The sequence below is a fragment of the Microtus ochrogaster genome, chromosome 2 (assembly GCF_000317375.1).
Source record: "Microtus ochrogaster isolate Prairie Vole_2 chromosome 2, MicOch1.0, whole genome shotgun sequence".
Classification (NCBI taxonomy): domain Eukaryota; kingdom Metazoa; phylum Chordata; class Mammalia; order Rodentia; family Cricetidae; genus Microtus; species Microtus ochrogaster.
The window spans coordinates 2,503,358-2,523,877 of record NC_022010.1 but is presented as its reverse complement, the minus strand read 5'-3'; the positions used below and the strand labels follow the sequence as shown (position 1 = coordinate 2,523,877).

The 20,520-nt window shown below is 52.8% G+C and overlaps 1 protein-coding gene across 1 annotated transcript in view; it reads left to right on the top strand.

Annotated features, from left to right (window-relative positions):
* Positions 1 to 20,520, top strand: part of Myo18b (myosin XVIIIB) — a 201,658-nt gene that overhangs the window by 5,402 nt on the left and 175,736 nt on the right. The window contains exons 5-11 of the mRNA XM_026784530.1: positions 918 to 1,030; positions 1,807 to 1,983; positions 4,533 to 4,731; positions 6,335 to 6,477; positions 7,085 to 7,185; positions 7,536 to 7,599; positions 13,640 to 13,784. Of these exons, the coding sequence (XP_026640331.1) occupies positions 918 to 1,030; positions 1,807 to 1,983; positions 4,533 to 4,731; positions 6,335 to 6,477; positions 7,085 to 7,185; positions 7,536 to 7,599; positions 13,640 to 13,784 (942 nt within the window). The remainder of the gene's footprint in view (positions 1 to 917; positions 1,031 to 1,806; positions 1,984 to 4,532; positions 4,732 to 6,334; positions 6,478 to 7,084; positions 7,186 to 7,535; positions 7,600 to 13,639; positions 13,785 to 20,520) is intronic.

Sequence of the window (20,520 nt, the reverse complement as noted above, 5' to 3'; positions counted from 1 at the left end):
CACTTGGTGAGTGGGTTCAGCTGGGGGGTGCAGAAGGAGGGATTCTCACTTGGTGAGTGGGTTCAGCTGGGGTCCCTGTTCTCCTGTCTCTCCCACCACCAGTTCCCAGCCAGTTAGATTCACTCTCAGAGTAAGGAGGGAGAGGGGGAACCCAGATGAGACTGAGATGTTCAGAGGCATCTAAGCCTTGGGGATGAAGAAGTAGCACACAGCTTGGATTCCAGAGTACGACCAGGACCGCAGTCCAGGACCGCAGTCCAGGGCCAGCGGGCAGAGAGATGCCCTCTCCTGAGCCCAAGCTTGCTGACTGGTTGAGCTGTAGGCTACATTCCAAGTCATTTTTGTTCCAGAGAACATGGAGCTGGAGGCAACTGTTCTGACCTGACCTAGGTGTGGGGTGGATCAGTGGGCCCCACCCACTGAGGGGCCTGCTCAGTGCTGGGCCCTGTAAGTCAGACTCAGCCTTTGTCCCTAAAGGGCTTAGGGCAATGGTTCTCATCCTTCCTAATGCTGTGACCCTTTAGGGCAGTTCTTCATTACTGACCCCAACCATAAAAACTATTTTCTTTGCTACTCATAATTATAACTTTACAACTGTTATGAACTGTAATATAAATATTTGTGGTTTTCTGGTGGTCTTAGGTGACCTCTGTGAAAGGGTCACTTGACCCTCCTGAAGAGGTCACAACCCACATGAGAACTGCTGGGTTAGGGGGTCACAGTTGAGGCCCTTTATGCGAACAGGGACAATTGAACTTCTCAGCCTGTCCTAAGTCCTGTCTCCAGTTCCTTGACCTGACTCAGAGACCCTCCCCTTCCCCTCCCCTCCTCTACCCACCTCTCCCCTCCCCTTCCCCTCCCCTCCTCACCTCCTCTCCCCCTTCCTCTTTGCCTCCTGTCTCTGGCTACCCACACAGCCACAGTGCTCAAACCAGACGAGGGGACAGCCGACCTGCCGGCTGGAAGGGTACGCCTTTGTATCGACGCTGACAAGACTGTCACAGAGGTGGACGAGGAACAGGTTCACCGAGTAAGTTGCCCTTCCCTCTCACCATGCTCTGTACCCTCCATCCCCACCCTGCCAGAAATTTCCCTGACTCTGCCTACAGATGTCTAGAGCGCTTGTGGGAAGAGCCCTATGGTAGTCATCGCTCTGCCGGTGGGATCCCATCATGGGACCACTCCCTCTATCCTCTCTGTAAAGACAGGCTGCTCAGTCTGTTGCTGTAGTTCTGACTGACCAGAGCAACAGAATACTCTGCATTTTGTGAAGATTATTTTATGGACATGCTTCCCTTTTCACCCTGGATGCCAGGGAACTCGGTTGAATGGGAAACTTGCTGTTGTAGCATAGGTTCCAATGGCCTGTGCTTTGGGCATCGACCTTTCTCTTAGGTAGTTGTGTGTTTCTTCATGGGAGCCACTGATTTCCACCCATGGGTGTCATCTAGCATTTCTTTCTAAGACCTAGACAAGGAGACAACAGCAAGGGGCATGTGCCCACCTGAAGCCCCTGCCTGATGAGCTCTGGGTTTTACTTGGTCTGACACTGATCTCACAAGGCAGTGAATCCAGGAAGGGGGACAAACACAAAGAAAATAGGCAGGACAAAGAGAGGGGCTATCACTTCTCATCTGTGTGTTGGCCTTTGTCACACAGCTTTGCAATGACAAGACCGAGCAGTGTGTGGGTACATGCAGGCATCCAGGCATGTGTATGCAGGCACATACATGTCTGTGCATGCATGGTGGTGTGGATGGGGTAGGGGTCGAGGAAGCCAGGAGAGATCGTATGTGATGTCTGCAGGCCAACCCATCTGAACTGGACCAGGCCGAGGATCTGGCTTCTCTGGTCAGCGTCAACGAGTCAAGCGTTCTGAACACACTTCTACAACGTTACCGGGCTCAGCTGCCACACACCCATTCAGGCCCTGATCTGATAGCCATGCAGCCCCAGATGACCACAGTGCTCCCTGCAGGGAAGGTGAGGTGGGACCATGGTGGGGGACAGGGACAAGTGGATGACTCTTCTCCTGGACACTGGAGGGGAGGACAGAGTCTAGGACCCAGGGAAACCCTCAACTTGGCTCGGGATGAGAATCTGGGACTTGTCAGGCGCTGAGGACCGTGTGACCCCCTGCTCCCTAGAGGGAAAAGGAGCTCTGGTCCAAAGTCCAGGTGGCTGTAAACACTAGCTGGACACCCACCTGGGAAACCTTCACTGAGGCAAAGGCCAGGCTGCAGCTCCTCTTAGCTCCTAACATATGCTAGACTCAGAAGTCCCCCGCACCCACATCCACGTGAGACAGTAGCCCCGTTTACCCTGATATTTATTGTCCATTAAGTGGAGGAAAATGCATTTTTGGTCGGGAGTAGGCAAGAAAGCAAAGGCTCATGGCGCCACCTGGTGGGCAGGCTTGGACCACACCTGTGCCATCTGAGCCTTCCCAGGCAGCTGCTTGCTGGTGGGTGTTGGGTTCTCAGGAGTGCCAGCTCTGCTGCCCTGTTGGCTCCTAGCGAGGGAAACAGTCACAGACGGTAAAATCCACAGTGGCCAGAGTGGACTGGACACATGTGGATCAGGGTGGGACTGGAAGAGGCCAGTCGGCGAGGTGCACGCGTCACAGGTCCTGGACAGTGAGAGAATCACAGGAGCCGACGGAGGATGCCCAAGACCCTGGGCTGCAGACAGATGGAGACGGGGATGGTGTGTGAGCACGTCCTTTGTGCGCTATTCCTGACTTGTGGAGATGGGCCCTGGGAAGGCCATGGTGCTCCCTAACCTTGACACTCGACTGTCACTCAGGGCCGCAAAGTCACACTACACTCACTGGAGTCCTATGGTACAAAGTCCACCCAACATCTCTCGTCTCAGACTGGATGTTATAAATTGGGCAAAAGCATCTAAAAACGGGCACGGGGAGAGCTGTGAGTGCCACTGCCCTGGCCTCCCTGTGGAGGGCACTAGGCTCTTCCCCTCCCCCAGTCCTCCCACCTCTCAATCTCATAGGAAGTTGCCTTTGCTCAGTCAACCTCTAGTTCCCCAGACAGCCACCAACTAGGGGGTAGGTGTGCAGTGTGGTCTGGGACTAGGAACAGTTTGAGTCTGGACTGGGTGGCTTCAGGACACAGTGAGAGGCCCCTTTGGGGTTGGAACACATTGAAGTGTCTCTGGCTGTGTGTGAGCTCACATGTGAATGTGGGGTACAGCTGGGGGGTCTGTGCACTCTGCAGGAGGCCCAAGGTGCCACATGTAGTTCTGTGTGTGCCCATGGGTGTACGATGTCCCATCTGTTCTCCATACAGTTGGCGGGGTGGGGGAGGGTGTGGCTCGTGAACTGGAGTTCCCAGACTCTGAGGCTACACCGAGTAGGGCATGCCTTGTCCCATGGCTTCTGATGATGAACCTGCTGGCTGCTGGTGACCAGTGGTTTAGAAAAAAGACTCAAAGTAGGGTGAGGTCACTCCAGCTCTGGGGCCTCACACAGCCCCAGCTAGAGGTCTGAGACATGCGGAGGGTTCTGGGGTATGTGCCTGGGTTTCTCCAAGTCTCAGGGAGGGGTCAAGGCTAGGCTGGACCCAGCGGTCACTGTGGGGTCTGGGGGCCTTGGAATCCCATCCCCTATCCAGCTATTTGTCTGATGATGCCCAACTTGTACCCAGTTCAATCCAGCTTTCTCTGGAACACTTTTCTGTGGTTGTCACAACCCTCCACAGGACAGCGCATCATCTGGACAGGGCTCTGGGCTCCCTGTGATCAGCCCCACCCATCATGTTCCCAGACCCCTATATCTGCTTTCTGGCCTTATAGCCTTGCCTTTTTCTGCATCCAAAGGAGCTGGCCCCCAAGGCGCTTCCTGCTGCTTGCTCCTTCTGTCTGCCATCAAGCCTGTCTCTCTGGTGACTCACTCAGGCTGTACCTGTTTTCCTGAGTTTGAGATGTTTTCTGGGACCTGGCACATGCTGTACCAACCCCAGGATTGCTGGAGGGCTGGGATGCTGTTGTGTTCAATGTGACCTGTGACGTAAGGGTCTCTGAGAACACGTTTTCCTTTCTTTTGGACATGTTCCTGCAGTAGTGGTGTGGGCTGCGTGAGTTTCCATGGAGAAAGCTCCTGCCTGTGCTCTGCAGTGACAGCACCTACCCGCATGGTTCGAGGGTCTTGCTTGTTCCACGTCTTCCTCGGAACCCAGCAGTGACTGCTCACGACTAGTTTCTTGGCCAGGGGGATGGCTCAATCTGTTTTCATGGCAGACATCACACACACACACACACACACACACACACACACACACACACACACAGAGCGATCATCCCGTTTCCATGCTCAGTATTGCTAATCAGTTGTGTCAGGTTTTCCAGCTACCCCACTTCAGACAACTTCTACCCAATGACTAAACTGGCAAATGCAACAAACCCCTTCTGGGTGGAGCCTTTAATGAGCTCATAGGTTTCCCAGGACCCCTGGTGAGCCAGCGGTGGATGGCACTTACAGGCTGGCAGGAGGGCTGATGTATGTCATCTTCTCGCAGGTACCCCGAGGCCGCCAGGATGGTCTGCCTGCCCACGTCACATCCCTGGCCCAGCGTGCCTACTGGGCACTGCTGAGCCAGAGAAGAGACCAGAGCATCGTGGCGCTGGGCCGGAGCGGGGCTGGGAAGACCACCTGCTGTGAGCAGGTGCTGGAGCACCTGGTGGGCATGGCAGGCAGTGTGGATGGCAGGGTGTCAGGTATGGAGGTTTTCAGGTGACAGGCAGATGGGAATAGGGAGGGAAGAGTTCGGGGGTCCTGGGCGGCTCATGAGGGAGTGTCCTGGGTGGCTCCTCTTTGCTTCTGTTCAGCTGCCATTCACTGAGCACAGATAGGCGAGGGCCCTGTGTTAGCTGCTGCCCCAGGAAGCTGCTGCCCCGCTGTACATCTCTGCCAGGATAACGATGCCCCTCACTTATGACACTGGTGGCCATTGCAGCCATCACAGCTGGGACAATTAGAAGCAGAAGTTCAGATGCCACCTGTTGGGAGCCATCCTGCCAGACAAATTGTCAGTAGCTCAGGAGTGTGTGTCCTTGAGCGGGGCACTAGGCTGTGTGCTTCATACAGAGGATCTGAGAAGCAAAGACGCAAGTGTCTGGAGGGGTGCAGTGGGCCTTAACGACCCAACAAGGGCAGTGGTCACAGCCATCAGTGTGGGCACCTCCAAGGACCCGGTGCCAGGTCTTCTAAGTACAAGGACTCTGTGTTTCTGAACAGGACTGGGAGGTAGTTATTATTATTTGAATTTTATAATAAGGGCATTAAGAATCAGAGAGGTCAACTAGCTTGTCCAAGGCCACGGAACAAGCTGGCCAGAGAGCTGAGATTGGAAGCCACCTGGGGTGAGGGTTCTTACTCATGTTTTAATGTCCCCATGGAGCCATCATAGGCATTTCTTACCTCATCATGCCCCAGGCATGAAAGATCAGTGCCTCAGCTAATCCCTCCCCACCCCCTCCACTTAGCCACACAGAATTTATTTAGAAAGTACACACACGAGCTTGTGTGAGTGTGTGTGTGTGTGTGTGTGTGTGTGTGTGTGTGTGCGCGCGCATGCGCACGCACGCCTGTGTACTTACAGGCAAACAGTAGCATTTTCACTTCCTCCCGGAGTGGTGTCTTTTCACCCTGGGACCATTGCCCCTGGGACCACACGGTGCTACACCCTGATGCCAGTGCCCGGGTGGCCACCACTGCAGCCTACAGGTGCTTTCCTATCACCATGGATTGTTAGGTCAGTCAGTGTTTTAGGACTACGCCAGGGACTCACTATTACCACCTCCAGCCTCCAGTGATGGGCTACCTGAGGCATAAACAAGAACGCCTTCCCGGGCAGAGCCCCCTTGGGCCTCCCTTAGGTACTCTGCCTGCTGCCCCCTCTGTGGTTGCTGTAGCACTTAGCTTCTGGGCTGGGGATGAGGGTGGGGCTGCCCCAGACTCTCTCACAGATGGTTTCTGCTGTGCGTGTGAAGGTGAGAGACAGGACAGGCTGTATCCAGGTGCCTGGTACAGCATGCAGGCACTGTGGGAACTCAGAATAGCCATGCCAGGGCATTGTGGGTATTCAGAATACCCATAGGAAGGTTCCAGGTGCTTGGCACAGCATGCAGGGCATTGTGGGAACTCAGAATACCGATGTGGAGATTCCAGGACTCTCAGGATCTCTGCTGGCCCTCAGGTGAATGAAGAGTTAAGAGGACCCCAGGCACCACACCCTTGTCACAGAGGTTGTCTCTGTCCTACCCATGATTCTGGGACTTGAAGAGGCACAAGTGACACCTCCCCTCTGTCTCCCAACAGTGGAGAAGCTCCAGGCTGCCTTCACTGTCCTGCGGGCCTTTGGCTCTGTGTCCACTGGCCACAGCCGCAGGGCCACACGCTTTGCCATGGTGATGAGCTTGGACTTCAGTGCCACAGGCCGCATCACTGCTGCTCAGCTCCAGGTGAGGCTCAGGGACGGACAAGGGCTCCTTAAGGTGTGGGGCCTGCACCCACTCTCCAGTCAGTAGCCTGGGATGTGTCTGAATGTGTGCAGCTCCTCAGGGACAAGGGTTCCACGAGGCTCGGCTCCCCAGAATGTTGGAAGCAGCTAGCATGGTGTGGCTCTGGGGTAGGGGTGCGATGCAGTACAAACACAATCCAGGTGCTAGGTGACACACATGTTGAAATGTAACAGATCCATACAGAAGCCTGTCGCTGTGTGCCGGACATGCGGCCTGTCCTCCTCTCCACCATTCCAGCTGAACAGAAAATAAAACTGAGCATTAGGGGAGATGGCCGCACAGCGTCTTGTGACAGCCCACCTCAGAGAGAGCTGGCTCTTCAGCACCACCATGCAGGGTGGCAGGCTTCGATAAGGACGGCTCTCTTGCCTTTCATGGAAGCTGGAGGACTCTGTAGCTTGTCTGATTGCCTGTGGGGTTCTGAACCTGGGGCGAGGTCATCCCTGTGATGAGGCCTCAGGGAGTTTGGAGGTGGGGCACTCTGGTGGGGCTTTTGGGGACCAAGTGTTGGGGACCTGGCCTCACACTGTTCGTCTTGCCCTCACAGACAATGCTTCTGGAGAGCAGGCACGTGGCCTGGCAGCCACAAGGGGAAGGCAACTTTGAAGTTTTCTCTCAGCTGCTAGCTGGGTTGGATATGGATCTCAGGTGAGTACTTGGGCCAGCTGAGGCAGCGGGATGAAGAGGGCCCAGTGTGAAGCTCCAGCTAGAGCTGAGAGGCTGGGTTTCGGGGTGCTGAGGACCCCAGTTGCCTGGGCTCTGCATAAGGGCTAGGGATGTTGCTCACATTTTGAGATTGAAATCTCAGTCCCTTTCTCGGGAGCACTGTGTGAGGTCGGAGCGTGGGGGAATTATGGAGAGAGGCCCTGGTACAAACAGTGATGGAGGACGGGTACACCGTGGTGTGTCCTGGGGCAGCTGGGTGTGACCCTGCAGGGGGACCCTCCTGCTCTTGCTTCTGGCATGGGCAGACCCTCACTTCCAATCCTCTCTTCCAGGACGGAGCTGAACCTGCACCAGATGGCAGAGAGCAGTGCCTTTGGCATGGGCGTGTGGCCCCAGGTAAGTGATCGACCTCCCGGGTGCATCCTAGTCCCAGGGCCAGGCTGGGAGGTGATGGAGGGCCCTTTGTTCTGGCTCTGCAGTTGGCAATGCAGGAGCTGCCTTCATAGAGTCTGGGCTGACTGAGGAAGTGAGACTTGTCTCTGAACCGGGAGGGGCATGGTGGGTGAGGCCTGAAGCAAGTGGGTCCCTCCAACTCTGGCTTTGACTGTATCCAAACATCGGTGACATCTTGCACCAAACCTTCCTCTCCAGTGCTTTCTGACCCTCCTTTGCCCTCATTCAGCTGTGATGACACTGGGTTAAAGGTCAGGACTCTGGGTTAAAGGTGATGACATCTTGCATCAAACCTTCCTCTCCAGTGCTTTCTGACCCTCCTTTGCCCTCATTCAGCTGTGATGACACTGGGTTAAAGGCCAGGACTCTGGCACTGTAGTAGGAAGTCAAGCAAGGATAAATGTGGCCGTGAGAGAAGAACATGGAGGAGGAGGAAGTGAGACTGTGGGCTTCAGAGGGAGATTGGAAGAGGTGCTTGACCTCAGTCAGGGCAGGTTTCATAGCCAAGGACACGGGGCCAGGCTGACATTGGGTTCTAAAGAATGAGTATGAGAATGAGTATGAAGATGAGGTAGAGAGGAGTCAAACCAGATCAAGGTACAAGGGCCAGTCCCTCTCGAAGCACAGATGCAAAAACTTCTCAATAATATACTTGCAAATTAAATCCAAGAGCACATTAAAAAGATCGTTCATCAAAAGACGTTGGCTGCATTCCAGGGGTGCAGGGATGGTTCAGTGTATGCAAATCAATAAATACAATATGTCATGGAAATGGAATCAGGGCGCATGTCACAAACCTTTCAAGGGATGCAGAGAGGGCTGTTGACAAAATCCAACATCCTTCATGACAAAATTCCTGAGGAGCCTAGGAGTAGAAGTCGTCTCAACAACATGAATGCTGTGGGAGAACCCAAAGCTTCCCACGGACGTGAGGAACAGGACAGGAGTCTCTGAAGCTTCCCACGGACGTGAGGAACAAGACAGGAGTCGCTGAAGCTTCTCACGGATGTGAGGAACAGGACAGGAGTCCCTGAAGCTTCCCACGGACGTGAGGAACAGGACAGGAGTCCCCGAAGCTTCCCACGGATGTGAGGAACAGGACAGGCATCCACACTGCTCTCCTACTCAGCAGCTGTGGGGTCTGCGCCAGGACAGAAGGACGAGAAGCCGACAATAAACAGGGAAAGAAGGGGTCACAGTATCATTAGCGGCAGATGACCTGATTCTGTGGCCCTCAGGACTCCACCAGGAATCTCAGAGTTTGCAGATACCCTCATTAGAGTGGCAGGACCACAAACAACACACACAAGGCAGCAGCCCTCCTCTGCGCCGATGACAGACGTCAGGGAAAGAAATCAAGGAGCCAATCCCATTCACAATGACCACAGAAAACATCTTGCAATAAACACAACCCAGCAATCCAAAGCCCCAGGCAGCGAGAACCTTAAGACACGAAGGGAAGAAACTAAAGGAGACACTAGAAGATGAAAAGACCGCCCACAGGCACTGCAGGATCAGTGCTCTAAGTGGCTGTTCTACCAAGGCCACCTGCAAATTCAACATCCCCACCCAGGTTCCAATGCCATCTCTCATGGATGTAGAAAAACAGCCTTGAAACTCACAGAGAAGCAGAAGGGACCCGGGGCAACCAAAGCAATTCTGAGAAAAAGCGAGACTGTGGGAGGTGTCACTATGCGCCATTTCTGGTTAACCCGCGGAGACAGAGCAGTGAAAGCACCACAGGACAGACGTGGACAGACATATTGATGGAACTGAGGACCCAGACACGAGATGGTGTACCCACAACAACAATACCCCCTGGGAAGAGACAAGCATCTTCAGCAAATGGTGCAGAATGAAGCTCTCTCCTCACCCCACAAAAACCGACTTCAGATGAACCAGACCCCAGTCCGAGGCTCCACACTCTGGAGTTGCTAGGGGAGAACTTCCGTCGCCCAGGGAACAATGCCAACTCTGACGAAGGAAGCACTGTGGAAAAAAAAACCTTCTGTACAACAAAGGACACAACAGGAAAAGGTGACCCACAGAACACCAGAGGCTGGAAGAGGATTATCTAGAATGTGCATCTAGGGTACACAAAGAACTCCAAAAGTAATGAAGCAACAAGAAACCAAAACACCCATTGACAGTGAACTAATCAAGTGAGCAGACGCTTCTCAAATGACAAGACATAACCAGCCGCAGTCAGAATGGATGTCATTAAGGAAACATGACAACCGCTGACAAGGATGCAGGCCAAGGGGCCCCTCATGTGCTATGAGGGAGTGTGAATGAATCCAGTCACCAGGGAAGCCGGTGGGGAGGCTCCTCAGGAAACTAAGGTCCATGTGACCCAGAGGTGCAGCTGGGTGCTGACACAAATGTCCCTGAGTCAACTTACCACAGGGATGCTGGCACCCCAACATCCACCACATTACAGCAGTAATTTCTGGAACCAGCCTGGGTGTCCACCAACACAGAGGTGGACAAAGAGAATGTGGGATTTGTAGTGGCATTGCCTGCAGCTGTGAAGGGGAAGGGAGCTCTGGCTCCTTAGGAAAATGAATGCGATGGGAGACTTGGGTTAAGTGAATTGAGATGGTTTTGGAAATCTGAGCCGTGTGGTCCCTGCACTTGTGGTTCCTGGGTTTTCTACAGATAGATACAGTCGTAAATGTGCAAATGATGTGGATGTGATGTGAAAATGGGAAACAGAGGAGCTTAAGGGGCAGGGGAGGAAGGGCCCATGGGGTGAAGCAGTATCTCTGTTGTGGCTATGGTCCTGCGGGTGGATGGCAGCCCCTGCCTGAGATTCGCTGTCCACGCCCCCATCTCCAGAGGTCAGCTGTGAGCAGTGGAAAAGCCAGAGAGGAGCAAGTCAGAGCTTTCAATTGGTCACCATTCTGTGCTGTGCTTCTATTTTATTATCCATTGTTGTCCGCCTCAGTTTCTCCCTGGTGGGTATGCAGGAGAGCAAGTGGGCCGTGTTGTCCGTAGCTCTGAGGGTCTGAAGTGTGACCCTGTGGGTGAGGCAGCCTGAGAAGGGAAGTGGCTCTTGTGATTTCTAGCCTAAGCAAGCTGCTGAACACATGGACACAGCATACACATCACAATTGCTGTAGACATGCACGTATGCATGCACATACATACACACACCACAAACAGACATACCACAGACATGCACATATACATACACAGACACACATACTGCAGACATATACATACATACTGCATACATGCCACATGTGCTATGGACATGCACATACACTCATACCACAGACACACACACATGACACACACACATATACCACATACATTCCACACATGCTATAAACAAGCACAGACATACGCCATAGACATGCCACACATGATACAGACATGCACACATACACACATGTCATAGACATGCCACACACTATAGACATGCACATATGGATATACATGCATCCCACATACCACACATGCCTCTAGCCTGCTAAGCCTTCCTGTAACCACTGTGCCTTAATTGAGCACCACACGTAGATGACACTGCATGCTTGCTGTGGTGTGAATGACCCTGAAAGGTTGGAGACTTTAACCCCTAAAGTCTTCGGTGTCTGGAAAGGGAAATTTGGGAGGTGTTCAGGAATCAATAATGCCCTGAGGGTGGGCTCCCATGGTGGTGTTGGTGGCCTGAGCCAGCCAGCTTTCTCTGTCTCACTACGTGCCAGCTCTGCCAGCTCAGGGTGCAGCTGAGGCCCCTCCAAATGCAGTGCTGTGCTTGGGATTTCCCAGACAGCCATCCCAGGAAGGCATGCATTAGCCCATCTTAGACATTTTAAAATTGCTGCAAATGAAGAGCAACCCTTTGGATCCAACTTCTTTTGATTCAGCATTGGGTTTGGAAGCCACACACACACACACACACACACACACACACTCACTCACATACATACACACACACACTCACACACACACGTGAATATGATTGGCTTGTCCTTTTTCCTTGCCATATAGAACTCCTTCCCTGGGCTCGGGATCCACCACTTTCTGCTCAGCTTCATCCCTAGTACCCCGCTTGCTCAGGGTGACATATCCATTCATCTGATTTATTTCTGGTTTCACTGTTTTTACTCAAGAGCAGATTGGTTAGGGCGCTGTGCAGTTGCTTAAAGAACAGTGGGCTCCCTGCCATTGTCCCGAGCCTCATCACATTTGACAGGAAGACACCTCCTTGATAACACACGTTCTCTGTTTCCAAAGCGACCCGGGCTGTGAGGACAGAGGAGTGAGGCTTTCTGGGAGTCTCCCCTCCCTCTCACAACAGCAAAGTGCTGGGTGATAGGTTCTATCTATTATTCAAAATCAGGTGCTCCTTGCTGACATCAGGAGTCAGAGCAATCCCACATCCTGTCCTCTGCGTATCCTTTCCCTGCTACTTTGAAATCTCATGAATAACCAGGCTCTTGTTGTGGGAATCCTCCCTTCCCTGTGTGCTGTGGAGGAGCAGCTGCGGTTGCTAGGCTGAGTCCCTGGTTGCTAGGGACTTTGTGGTTCTGTGGTGGCCCAGAAATACGACGGAGCGCTGGGACATGCTTCTGCTGTTAATTGAAACACTTCCAAGGCGAATCTCTCAATGTCACCACCTGCTTTGATGTCGCTCCAATTGACCAAGGATCCTTGTGTGTCTCTCAGTTACCCGCTGTGGCTGGAGCAGAAAAGAAACGGCCTGGGCAGGACTCAGGAAGCCTCTGGTCTTATGTTAGTTAATTGGCTGTGTGACCTTTGGCATCTGTCGTGCCCTCTCTGGGCATGGAACTCAACAAAATTCAAGGACTCGTCAGCTCTAACAGACTGCCCTGCCTTGTATCCCCCAAATTCTTTACTTGGATCATGTGTAAATTGGCGCTACGTGCTATGGCAGGTTACCGACAAAAAGATTCCTGTTCCCGCCTCACTTTCTCTTTACCTTCCAGGCTTCTGAATTGTGTGTCCTTGGCCAGATGGCTCACACACAGAACTACTTTTAGATTAATTTTAATATTCAGTCAAATATAATTAGAACTATAAATCTGACAAAAAGAGAAAAAAAGACACTTGATGATCAATAACCCATAGACATCTCGCTGGGCCAGTCTTTGCTGCTTCAAATTCTCTGCCAACTTCTCTTCCTCCCACAGGGGGTGGAAAGCAAACACTACTCCAGCTTCTGAGGTATATCTTGGGGTTTGGTGGCAAAAGGTGGTGTTTTGAAAGGAATCTGGGTCCACTTGGCTTGCCATGGGCTCTTGATTGATTGGTGATGTCTGCTGTGGGTCCAGAAATGGAGTGGGGTTGGGTCTCAGTACTTAATGGTCTCAGCTAGAAACTTAGCTCCTTAGACTTGTGTCTGTGGCTTTCATGACTGACCACAACTGCCTCAGGCCTTGTCTCTCTTCCATCTTTGCCTCACTCACCTCCACTAAAAACCACTTCTGGGTCCTCACTGCCAGCCACCTGCTGTCCTTGTCACCCTCATGCACCCATTCATTCGGTCCATTCCCCACATCTGCCTTTCACGTTCCCACTCCGGTTTCTGCTCGTCCTCTGTGATCTCCCGTGTGCCTGCTCGGGTCTGGGGTCCACCCTGCAGTCCATTTCCCACGCCCCATTGCTTTTATGTCTGCTCACTTCTGCCTTGGGGGGCTCCGGGCACTGGGCTCGAGCTCGGGCTGGAGCTCAGGCTCCTTTATCTTGGCATCCAGACCAGAGCTCAGTGCAAATCGGAGCCTCGATAAAGCCTTCCAAAAAGAGTAAAACCTACCCTGCACCCCAAACTGGACACCAATGACATTTACAATCTTCCCAGAAGTCTGAGTGTGTCTGCCAAACCCAGCCTGGCTTAACCGTGGGTAATTTACTGCGGTCATAAACCAACCGTGCGCCCCGCAGACTGACCTCAGCTCTGAGCTGAGCTTCCAGTCCCTCCACCGTGACAGCCTTTTCTTCTCTCCCCTTCCCCTAGCCTGAAGACAAGCAGAAGGCGGGGGCTGCATTTTCCCAGCTCCAGGGTGCCATGGAGCTGCTGGGCATCTCGGAAGATGAGCAGCGAGCCATTTGGAGGGTGCTGGCAGCCATCTACCACCTGGGTGCAGCAGGGGCGTGCAAAGGTATGTCAGTCCCTCCTGCCAGCTGTTGTCTGATGTGGTGCCTCTCTCAGAAAGGTGGGGGACAGACTCTACCTGTCACCACTCCTGTCTCAGAGTTCCCCAGTGATTTTTCCAGCCAGTGGTGTCCATGAGAACCTGTCATTTCTGCTGTCTGTCACAGCAGTCACCAGGCACATAGGCCACAGAGCACTTGAAATGTAGCCCATAGCTATGGAATTGAATTTAGAGTTGTATGTGTGTGTGTACGTGTGTGAGAGTATTGTATGTGTTTGTGTGCATGTGTGTGTGTGTGTGCATGAGTAATATGTGTGTGGTATGTGTGTATATATCTGGTGTATGTATATGTATGTGTGCATGTATGTATGTGCATGGGCGTGTTGTGTGAATGGTGTGTGTGGTGTATGTGCATGCATTTGTGTGTGCATGTCTGTGTGGTCTATGAGTATGTGTATGCATGTATGTGATGTGTGTGGGCGTGCATGTGTGTATGGGTATGGTGTGTATATGGGTGTGCATGTGTGTGCATACATATGTGTATGTATGTGGTATGTGTATGGGTGTACATGTGTGTGTGCACGTGTGTATGTGTGTGGAATGTGGTGTGTGGTGTGTATGTGTGTTGTAGGACAGAGGAAGCCTTAGAACTTCTTCCTCAGGTTCTGTCTACCTTGGGTTTTCAGACAGAGTCTCTCACTGGCCTGGAGCTGCCCAGTCACAGCAGACTGGCTGCTGTGTCCCAAAGATGTCCCTGTTCCTGCATTCTAGCTCTGGGTTAGCGACAGGCCACCATGCCTGACTTGTGCACATGAGTGCTGGGAATGGACTCACGCTTGTGCAGCAGGGACTTTGCACACCATATCATCTCCCTGGCCCTAGTTGTACGTAATTTTAATGACTAAAATTGCCAGTGGCTTCTGCTGTCCAGAGAAGCCTTAGGCTCTGAGTTGAGGTTGCCCGTGCAATAGACGAGTATTCCCATCACACAGGCTGGGTTCCACCACTCATCCCCATGGTCTGTGATTGACAGCTTCCTGGTTGTGTCTCATCACCAGTGTCTCTGTGGCTTTGGTATCTTGGCCCTTTCCTCTTCAGCCCTTCCCTGCCCTACGGATGCCCTGGTGCCACTGCCCTCGTTGGGAGCTCTTTACAGCAGGCATTTGCCCATTTACACATCTGTGTGTGCACTGTTGCAGTGGTTTCTTGTCTCTCTCACTGCTGTGGCACTATGACAAATGTCCACATCTTGATGACATAAAGGAGTCCAGCCTCTCCTCTGTCAGTGCTGACTGCCAGGTATCTGGAGCAGGCTATGTGCACACCTGTGAAGGCTCATGGGAGCACCTCCCTCTCCAGTCTTTGTCTCTGGCCTTTTTCCTTTAGCATTGTTATCTTACCCTGTTTCTGCCATCACCTGCACTTCCTTCTGGGTTCTCATCTCCTTTTCTGTAACTTCTAAGAACACCGGTCTTTGAGTGTCCATGGTTGGTCTTGTCTTGAGTGCAGCCAAAGTAGAAGGGTCCATGCCCACGAGTTAGAAAGAAGGAAGAGACTAGAGCTGCTCATGTGACCAACTCTCAGCTCTGATAGGCTAGGAGTCCTTGACTGGCAGCTCCAGGCTGCACACAGTGGGCGGGGCTGTCTGGAGGAGGCTTCCTGCCTTCTAGAACAGGTTCAGCAGAAAGAGGAGGTGGTGGGTGAGGGGGAAGAGGGTGAGGAGGAAAAGGAGGAGAAGGCAGAGGACCAGTCCAGCAGACAGCTGGCTCTACCTTCCCGTGTCGACTGGGTCTGCTCTTTGCCTCCAACTGGGCTAGACTGCAGTCACCTGCCATGGTGAAGAGGGGCTCTACTCGACTCCCTCTCCTCTTGGGTTAGTGGGCATCCCCTTGGATGTACAGTCAGACGCTCCCTCGCGTGGACATGCTCAGGATGATAAGAGAGAAATCCATGTCTATAAATACTTTATTAACTCATGGTTATGACAGTAATTTCCTCCACCCCCCACCCTCTACATTATTTTACGGAGAGCTCGTGTCAGTCGGCCCAGAAGCCCTGCCCCGTGATTTACTGTATTTTCCTGCTCTGGAAGATTTCATAATGGGTTGTTCTGGAATCAGCTATTAAAAATCCACAGTCGTGTGTAAACGCCTCTGCCTTGTGTCACAACAGATCGCTCTGAAATATATTAGGCTCATTTTCATTAATCAGGGACCCTGCCTGAGCCTCCTCAGCCTGCTTTGGAAGCCTTGAAACCAGCATGCTTTGGGGAGGAAGGTGTGGAGTCTCGTGTCTGGATGGGGGCTTTGTGTAGTGACAGTGTGGTGACATGCGCACCAGTGCTCCTAGAAGCCTCGAGAACACTTGCATATGTGTTCTGACTGCAACAGAGAGGCTGCTGGGGAGGGCTGCCTCAGTTTCCTTGCTGGGGCTGTGAGGAGGCTCGGATGGGCACCTGAACTTGGATCCCTGGCACCCACATAACATGGGCATGGTGACTGTCATTTGTATCCCTGATGGGCTTTCTGACCAGATAGTCTAGCTTGCACACTGGTTTCCAGGATCAGTGAGGGGCTCTGTCTCGAAGAACAAGAAGGAGAGAGACAGGGAGAACGCCTAATGCTGATGTCTGCCCTCTGTATGCACAGCACACAGGCACACAAACATGTACATGTGACAGTAGACAGACGAGAGCCTGCACTAAGTGCACCTAGTGGTTACACCAGGAGCAGCAGGACGTTAATACAAGAGTTGGCACCCACGTGGGGCCCGTACACACCCACTCCTGTCTGCCTGTGTTCTCTACGTGAGGAAATGGGAGCCTCTCATCAGGTGTCACACGGCAGCTACACCCTTGGGTTCTTGTCATTCCTGAGATGAACAGTCACAGGCTGTGTGAAATCTCTGCAGTTTAGGGACAACACGGGAAGTGAGGTGGCAAAGATTGTCCCAGTGGCATCTCACAGGTAAAGCCAAGCCCTGCAGGTCGCGTGGATCTCCTGTGACCCATGACTCAGCCACAACCTGGGTAGGTCCTCGCCTTCTCTCCGACCTCCCTTGGTGGCCACCAGCTGGGCCTCAGGCCATCTGCTCCTCCCCACCGGCTGACCCATCACAGTGACGTAGTTAGGGAGTGCACAGATGCCATGTGCCACAAACGTCCGCAGAGCTGGGACTCTCTTGTCTTTGTGAGCTCTTTGGTCTCCATTCTGTCCTGTGGCACTGACTCTAGGTTTGCTCCATGGGGTGCAGCTGTGAAATGCCTCCCATGAGTAACCATGCATGGTGTCACTCCACTTAAAGGTACTGGCGAGTGACAGGCTCAGATTCCCTCTGCAGTGCTCGTCTGTGTAAGACAGTGGTCAAAGCACAGGCCCTGAGACCCAGCTGAATCCAGCATTCCTGTATATGCATGCTGTACCTCTGTGAGGGCTAGCCTCAGACTCTGGGGCTTCATCATGAGTTACTACATCCTAAGAGTTGTAGCATTTGTAAAATCAAAGGGCTCACTCCCCTTGGGGTCCCTGACGTGAGGTTCCCCATGTGGCTGTTTTCTACATGTGGCTGATAGAAGCTATGCAGGTCAAGCTGTCCTGGGCTGAGTGGAGAGCTCCATTCTACTCATGGTGTCCGGTCTCTCCATGTGGGGAGCTTGGGCTTCATGGGGTCTCAAGGCTCCAGGACCCCAAGTACATGTTTGTCAGGACAGCGCTGGAAACTGTCACTTTTCTGAGCTGTGGTACTTTGTCCTGTTCCATTGGTTAAAAGCTTCAAGGGCCAAAAAAGGCAGACTCCACCCCCAGAGATGAGAACGCTAGCTTCCCTAATAGTGTCCCTGGATATCAGGGTTGTGTATCATATGCTGTGCTTGTCACTGAGCTGGCTTTGTGACTCACTGGGCCCTGCTGGTTTCTCAGGGTAGTGTAAGAATCAGCTCTGTAACTGATTCTGATGGCTTCAGGGATGTCCTACCACACACTGCCCAGCTCCTTCTGAGGAGACAGAGACTGACCAGGATCTTCTCGTGTCTCCCAAGGACACTTCTGAAAGTGTCTATTTGCTCTTAGGACACACACTGGTGTCCATTTCTCCATATTGGGGCCTCTGGTTGCATGAGCCTAAAAGCCATGGCAGTGCTCTTTGAACAAACTCATCCTGGAATCTGGCCACTCCTTTGCTCCATCTAAGGCTCCATCTAAGTGGGTGGGTGGCTTTGTCTCTTGGTTTTCAGAGATGACTTGGCAGACAGAGAAGGAGTCACCTTGGCTCCAGATACTAAGGCTCAGAGATATTCTGTGGTTCCAAAGTCCAACAGCATCCTGCAGTGTTGAGCTCAGGGACTGTCTCTAAAGTTTCCTTGAGGCTGCCTGGTTGTGCTCATCCCAAGGTGGGTACTCAGAGCACCACACTTTCGTAGGGGCCCTTCCTTGGTTCCATCCAATCCTCTGATGTCTCCACAGCACTCTGCTGTAGAGGTTGAGCTGAGCAGAATGGGGGACAATTCCAAGTTGAGACTGTGGATGCTCCCAGGGCCAGGCTGATCTTTCCAACTGGGACAATTCTCTGTCCTTGGGGACTCAATGTTCTCATCTCTAAAATGTGACAGTAATGTCCATGTCAATACACTTGCAGGACTGACTCCCTTTAATCTGACCATTTATAGCCCCCCTCCCGGTTTCCTTAATACATATGTGAATATTATCAGCCAGAAGTTCTACCTGGTGAGCGAGCGTGGGCCTATCTTCACTCCTCCCCATTCCCTGTAGCTCTCCACAGAAAGTGGAGCCACATGTCACTGTTCCTGCTGACCCTCGCTGCTGGACAAAGAGGACCACAGCAAATAGAATCCAGTATGGCAGCCGGAATGAGGGCAGCTCATGTCTCTGGCTTATATGGCTTGGCCTCTCTTCCCCTTGAAGGCCAGAAGCATGCTTCATTTATTTGCCTTCACTAAACTCAGCAGCCTGCTTAGCATTGACCCGTCGCCTAAGGGACGATGCAGTTGGACCATATATAAGGGGCTGGTGATGGGAGGGAAGTGAGCAAAGACCACAGTCAACTCCCGCCACCTTGTAAAGATGCTGGGTGCTGAATGAATGGGGCTGTAATTTGGAGGCCCAAGGGGCTCACTATGCAGTGTCACTAACAACAAGGGCCCAGCACCCCACCCTTTTGGATACTAATGGAGCCAGTCCACGTGTAGCTGGAGGAGGTGGGCGGATGCACTCTAGGCTGGGAGCCTCTGAGCACAGAGCAAGCATGGGCACAAGGCAGTGTCTTCCTTGCTCTGTCCAGGGTGCCCCTCTCTGCTGTTTCATGGCTGTGGTTCCGTCTACACCGAGTGTCTCTGAACAACAGAAATACTCTGAAAGGATTCAGTACCAGCCAGTAAAGCTGCTTCACACCCTGCTTCTGGCTGCACCCAGGACCCGGTGGATGACCCGAGCTGTGCCTTTTCCTCCCCTAAGTGGCTTCTGGTCTTGGTGCTGTCACAGTCACAAGATGAAGCTGCAAGTCCCCTTTCCCTTTTTCTCCCCCTCACTCCTCCTTTCTCTTACAGTTTTTTTTTTTGGTTTAGTTATATTATGTGTGTGGGTGTTTTGCCTGCATGTATGTCTGTATCACATTCACGCCTGGTGCGGGGGGGGGCCAGGAGAGGGTTCAGTTGCTCTGGAACTGGAGTTATAGAAGGTTGTGATCCATCACATGGATGCTGGGAACCAAACCCAAGTTCTCTACAAGAGCAACAGTGCCCTTACTCACTGAGCCATCTCTTCAGCCCCCCTGCCCCCAACCCTTCTGTGTCTACAGCAGACCCTCAGCTGCCCTGGGACTCCGCCTTCACTTTTCCAGACCACATAGATTGTCTACAGAAAGTGAGGTGATGCTGGGTACAGGAGAAGAGTTCCAGGCAGGCGGCAACCTTGGGTGGGCCCACAGGGTCCTGCAGGCAGCTGAACCTATGAGACAGACACAGGGAGAGTGCTCTGGGCTCTGGAGCCCTAACATGCAGGATCTGCACATCTGGTTCTTTCTTCTATCTCCACGTGAGGCCTGGGGTCTGAGTTCCCACCTAAATCTCTGTCCTGGTGGTAGATGGACAGCTGTGGACTGTCACATGACTGGGTACCATGGACATTCCATCAATCAGTCCTGAGACCTGGCCCCTCCCCGTGTCCCTTCTTCCCACGTGCTTCTCAAGGCCAAGTCTGTGCCTGTCTGCCCTGCCCCAGCTGGTAGCTTGGCTTCTGTCCCAGCAGCTGTGCAGCAGGCCTATTCTGGGCCACAGGCAAGAATTTATTCTGCATTTTCTGAGCATATTGAATTCATTCATTAAGCGGGAATGGCTGCTCTGGGATGGAAACAATTAGAAGTTTCTGAAAAATGAACTCCCCGAAGTGGCTGGGGCTGGAAGGCAGAGCTCCGGCAGCTCCTGGCCTTGGGGGTGAGTGTGGAAGCTGCAGTGAGGGGCCTCTGGGGTCCAGCAGGCCATGATGTCCCTTAGTGGTCACCGGGTGCTCCACAGCCACAGGAGGGGGTGTTGAGGATATGTGGTGAAGATGATGGTGGTGCTGTCATGGTGATGCTGATGACAGGGGTGGTTATGAGAAGGGTAATGGTGATGATGGTGGTGCTGTCATGGTGACGCTGATGACAGAGGTGGTTATGATAAGGGTAATGGTGATGATGGTGGTGCTGTCATGGTGATGCTGATGACAAGAGGTGGTTATGAGAAGGGTAA